The sequence below is a fragment of the Arachis stenosperma genome, chromosome 1, assembly GCF_014773155.1.
Source record: "Arachis stenosperma cultivar V10309 chromosome 1, arast.V10309.gnm1.PFL2, whole genome shotgun sequence".
NCBI lineage: Eukaryota > Viridiplantae > Streptophyta > Magnoliopsida > Fabales > Fabaceae > Arachis > Arachis stenosperma.
The window spans coordinates 85,141,372-85,146,450 of record NC_080377.1 but is presented as its reverse complement, the minus strand read 5'-3'; the positions used below and the strand labels follow the sequence as shown (position 1 = coordinate 85,146,450).

Sequence of the window (5,079 nt, the reverse complement as noted above, 5' to 3'; positions counted from 1 at the left end):
TGTATCACCTGCTGTCCAAGCTATTTGATGAAGGGGAAAGCTGAACTTTATATTGTAATGCTTGTTTGATTTTGCTCTGTGTGTATATAAAACTTAACAGGGATTTCATAACATTATGCAAATGCTAGGCTACAAAGTAATTTTGTTGTTAATACTTAATACTATAAGAAAAATTTTAAGTGTACCGAGAACACTGGTATTCAAGTTATTTTAACCGTTGATTTTAATTAATATATATTATATATTTTTTTATAATTTAGATCAACGGTTAAAACAATTGGAACATCGATATTTTCGGTACATGTGAAACTCTTCTAATACTATAATGTGCTTTGATGTGAATGCTTCTTGCCTCCATAAAAGATGTGCCTCTTAACTGTTTGTGACTTCCCCTAATTGTATTCGTTTAACATATGAAGGTGAAGGACGACAGAATAATCCTTGACAAAACATTAGCTGATCAAGTGTCATCATGGAAAAGCAGCAAGGGACTCAGCGATGCAGTGGTAACTGTTCATGCTTGTTCTGGGGAAACATGCTCTTACTATGAAATTGGAGATGTATTTATTTGAGAGAAGAGCAGGCAAGTTCATGGTACGAAACATATTTTATGGACAATGCTACTGTGTATTTTTACATTGCATAAGTTTAAATCCTTTAGTTTAGACTAAATCTAACAATTCAATGTTTCTTTTCTTTTTCTAGTTTGTGGTCATGGATCCCACCAATGAGCTTTTGGTCTGTAAAATATCAGGACACTGTTTGGATAGATTTCTGTCACCGTCTGAGATGGAGCAGGGTATTGTAGGTCTAAGTCTACTTAATATAGCATAAAATTAAGTATCAATAGCATCTATTATCTGATACATAACCATGTACACGGTATACCTATAGCTTGTGTTCGTAACACTGTTCTTTGGAAACTTCAGGAACAGTAGCAAGGTGGTGCAACTGATGAGGCAGAACCATTTATGGGGTCGGACCGTTTTGGTAAACTCATCCTCCCTGTCTCTGGCTTCTGTTCTTTGTTCAGTTTTTGGATCAAGTCAAATCTTGCACATCTTCTCTGTAATCTTTATTACATAGCTCCTTGCAGTTTATAGGATTATAAAAATATGTTATACCTAATAATCAAGAATCATACTACTTATTACATAGCTCCTTGTAGTTTATAGGATCATTCATACGTCTCAATTCTCGTATCTTACCTGATTGATATTATCTTACCACTACACTGACAGTGTTTGGCATGCTTCTGACTTTGCTTGTTTAGTTAGCCAAGTAGCGATACCCTCTTGCCTTGCATTGCCTTTACATACTTTTCCTTCTTTGGAAGATGCTTCAATTCATGGAGCTTCCTTGCCAATGCCAATAGAGTGGTGTAATGTAAACGACTCACATGCAGGCTATCATATCCTATCCTATCTCAGCGATTCACAAGAAAAGAACCGCCAAGTGGGTCCTTTCTTATAGTGTGTTATTGCCTTCTATTTGTTCCTTCTTTGGTTAAAGATGGTTCCTATTTAATTAATTAACTAAAGAATGCTGGCTAAGGTTCCAAACTAGTACGTACAATGATTCTCAAAATATATAGTTTAAACGATGGTGATAATGTCTTCCAATTTCAATTTTATATTACTTTTTATGTGGAGCCGCCTCTTCATGTCAAATCATATAAAAACACGATTCCTATTTGTTTTAGTTGAGGCTAATTTATACGGCTCCTATTAATACTGTATAAGAATAATTAAATATTAAATTCAATCACCAAAATTAATTTTTAATATAAAACATATATTAAAATATAAAATATATATTAAAAATAAATTAAATAATATATATTTATATACAAATATATAATAACTAATTTTAATAGTTAATTTTAATATATAAATAATATAATAATAAAATATAATAATTTCAATTAAACTTGAATAGGAATCGTCTTACAATTGTATTTATTTTCATTTCAGCAGGCTGGAGCACATAGTCCTTGTTCATTACCGTGAAACACAAGAGGTTGTGTAAATCATTTTCCTTCTTGATTTGTCCTTTTCCTGAATCTATTTTTCTGTAAAAGTTTAACTAAAAAAGGATGCTTTTAAAAGAAGAGGCTTATTCAAATGCATCCTATGTTTATAAGAGAAAGAGAAAGTCTCACACACTAATGCTTAATGTGCTACATGCTATACCCTATGATCTGGTTAATGAATATAATTAACATTTTATCACAGTCACAAGGTTCTCCTGTCACACTTGTAAATTCTCATTCTAGTTCAGCCTCTGACCAACCATGCTTATCAGAAGAATTAGACTCTGGGACTAACACTGCTTATGCCAGTGGTAAGAAATACAATTCATACTCTTCAGGTTATCAATATGAACAACTTTTATTACATTCTTTGAAGCCGGAGACCTTTTAAATGCAGATAGATGTTAAGGGTTTTTTAGTGGAAAAATATAGAAGGAAATTTATTGGAAGAGCACATGCAATGCACATATGTCTTTAGTCATCAAACATTTTTATTCTTCCCACTACCAACATTTGTGTTACTTTTAGTTTATGCTGCTATGTACCAGTGTTGCCATCTTGGTTTATGTGGTTTTTCTTCCCTTGACTAGGTATTATGTTTTCATTCCTTTTATAAACAGGATTTAATGACAATTTGATGGTTGTGAGTCATGAAATGAAGCTTCATGAGCTTAATACACTTGAATGGGATGACCTCGTGCTTTCAAACGACAACACCTCTATAGCCGCTAGTGGTAATTGTTTGTGCTCTATTACTTGTTGGGAAAAAATCTTGCGACTCTATTACTTCAAATTTACCTTCTTGCAGGAAATGTTCAATCCTTTAATCAACAAAAACCAAAGTTTTCTGAAAGGGAGCTCTGGCAATGTAAGATGATATATTTTCTTTTGAATCACCATTAACAAAAGGATGAAATATGCTCTTAAAATAAAAAGAACAAACAAAATGAAATATTCAAGAATGCAGCAAAAAAGCTGCACAAAAACTACAAGAATCTGGGCTATCATCTATTAGTATCACTGAGTTCAAAATTGGTTTTCCTTCATAATTTTTGAAATCATCAACATCTAAGCTAGCTAGGTCTTCCATTCATTCATATATATGCTGCTAAGAAACATAAATGTGGTTCTGTTTTGGTAGAGCAGATTAATAAATGAACCTGCCATACATCCCCTGCCATTAATAAATTTTAATTGCAGCTATACCTCGTTCATTTTCTTTTAGCTTCACAAAGTTTAGCATTTTGATGAGCTATGTCAACCTTAATACACTCAAGTAGGTGTCCGTCACCATTGTACTTAGCAGTAACTCTTCGAGATAAATTAGAAACTCGAGCAAGAGCAAGAACAAGATCATCATGAGTCTTCCATACTTGTTGAACCTGAAATTAAGGAGGCAGAGAAGCCTGGGGCAGAGGATCAATTCATGACCCCATTGTTTGAATCAATGGACATAATAATGATGAATGATTTCTGTACAGAGTAAGTTCCAATTTTAGAACCTGATGAGATCCTTGCTCCATGTGCTGGTGATGCCTTTACTTCATCAACAACAACAACCATTTCTTCACATAAACAAGCTTTGAGATACAGCAGCACCACCTACTTAATCGAATAAGAATTGATGAGGACAATGATGATGATGGGGATGAAGATAACACTAGGATTATAGCGATAAATTTAATATGGTTAAACAATATACTAAGTTCATATTTTGAATTATAGTTGATGTATCAATACACTTTGTTGGTGTATGGTTATTACTTATTATTATAGTTGATGTATCAATACACTTTGTTTATGTTTTGAATTATATTGACTTGCTTATTTATAGTACTTTTCTTTTAGTTTGATAATACGATGAATTTGTTTATTTTTTGAAATATTATAAATATTCGAATACAAATTAGATAAAAATTTGTATTTATTAAATTTATATTTATTTTGTATGAAAACAGGTTTATTTTGCAATGAAAAAATCTAAAAAGAAATCTATTTTACCTTACTGATGGATTTACAGACGAATTTTTTGTCTGTATTCAGAGTTTGGAATGGTTTTCCAAGGCTCCAATAACAGATGGAAAATCCATCGGAAAACCTATCTCTAATTACCAACGGAAAATCTGTCTTAAAATCTGTCTTTAATTACCGATGAAAAATCTGTCGAAAAATCTGTCTCTAATTATCGACGGAAAATTCGTCGAAAAATCTGTCTCTAATTACAAGAAAAATCCGTCGAAAAGTTTGATGCTCCGGGGAAATGGAGGGGAAAATTTACAGAGGAAAAATCAGTCGGTCACTAGTAAAAATCTGTCGGTAATTTACCGACAAAAAAAAATTTGTCGGTAAATAATTTTCGACGAGGCTTTTACAGAGGAACAAAATCCGTCAGTAATTTCGATGGTAACCAAAAATTCGTCTATAATATGGACCAAATTTGTTTGTAAATCTCTCTATATTAAGTCATTTTCTAGATGTTCCTGGAAATGCGTGTGTATTTGCTGCATACATGGCGTCAAATGCCACCAATCTCAAGTTTGGCGCCAACATGTTGAAAACGAAGAGATTCCACAAGAATTTGCACCAAATCTTTAGGATTTAATTTGATTTTTATTTAGTTTTGAATTAAGAAAATATATTTTTAGGTTTTAGAAAATATATTTTACATTAATTAGGATTAGATTTAAAAGAGAAGATATCTTCTCCCAGGGCTTCTCTCTTCTTTTCCTTCTTCTCATCTTCCGCACTTTACACTTTTTTTCTGTTAGGATTTGTCGCACCATGAGCAACTAAACTTCCATTGTTAAGGTTAGGAGATCTGTTTATTTGGATAGATTAATAACTATTATTTTCTAGTTCTGATTTATGCATTGATTGACATTCAAGAATCAGTTTCATTTTTCATCCTACGGATTAGAATATATTGGAAAATAACTCTTTTCTAACTTGAATTCTTGTTGAATCTTGGAAAAGTTATCTCACCTAAATAACAGCTTAAAACTGAATTCTCATAACTCTCTACCTATCTAAATTTAATGTGATACGTG

The 5,079-nt window shown here is 32.2% G+C and overlaps 1 protein-coding gene across 3 annotated transcripts; it reads left to right on the top strand.

Moving 5' to 3' along the window:
• Window positions 1-2,142: 2,142 nt before the first annotated feature.
• On the top strand, window positions 2,143-3,711 carry LOC130980386 (calmodulin-binding transcription activator 5-like). 3 transcript variants are annotated; one of them, XM_057904145.1, is made up of 4 exons: window positions 2,143-2,343; window positions 2,653-2,766; window positions 2,841-2,900; window positions 3,313-3,711. In XM_057904145.1, the coding sequence occupies exons 1-4, from the start codon at window positions 2,175-2,177 to the stop codon at window positions 3,333-3,335; spliced, it is 366 nt and encodes a 121-aa protein (XP_057760128.1). In that variant the 5' UTR covers window positions 2,143-2,174; the 3' UTR covers window positions 3,336-3,711. The 3 variants fall into 3 exon arrangements, with proteins under 3 accessions (XP_057760128.1, XP_057760173.1, XP_057760082.1); XM_057904190.1 differs by having other exon boundaries at window positions 3,258-3,711; XM_057904099.1 differs by having other exon boundaries at window positions 3,233-3,711.
• Window positions 3,712-5,079: the final 1,368 nt, after the last annotated feature.

Coding starts and splice junctions, on each gene's coding strand:
- LOC130980386 (XM_057904099.1), top strand. CDS start 2,175: ATGTGCTACATGCTATACCCTATGATCTGGTTAATGAATATAATTAAC. Junction 2,344..2,652: donor TAACACTGCTTATGCCAGTG/GTAAGAAATACA, acceptor TTTTATAAACAG/GATTTAATGACAATTTGATG. Junction 2,901..3,232: donor TGAAAGGGAGCTCTGGCAAT/GTAAGATGATAT, acceptor TTTTAATTGCAG/CTATACCTCGTTCATTTTCT.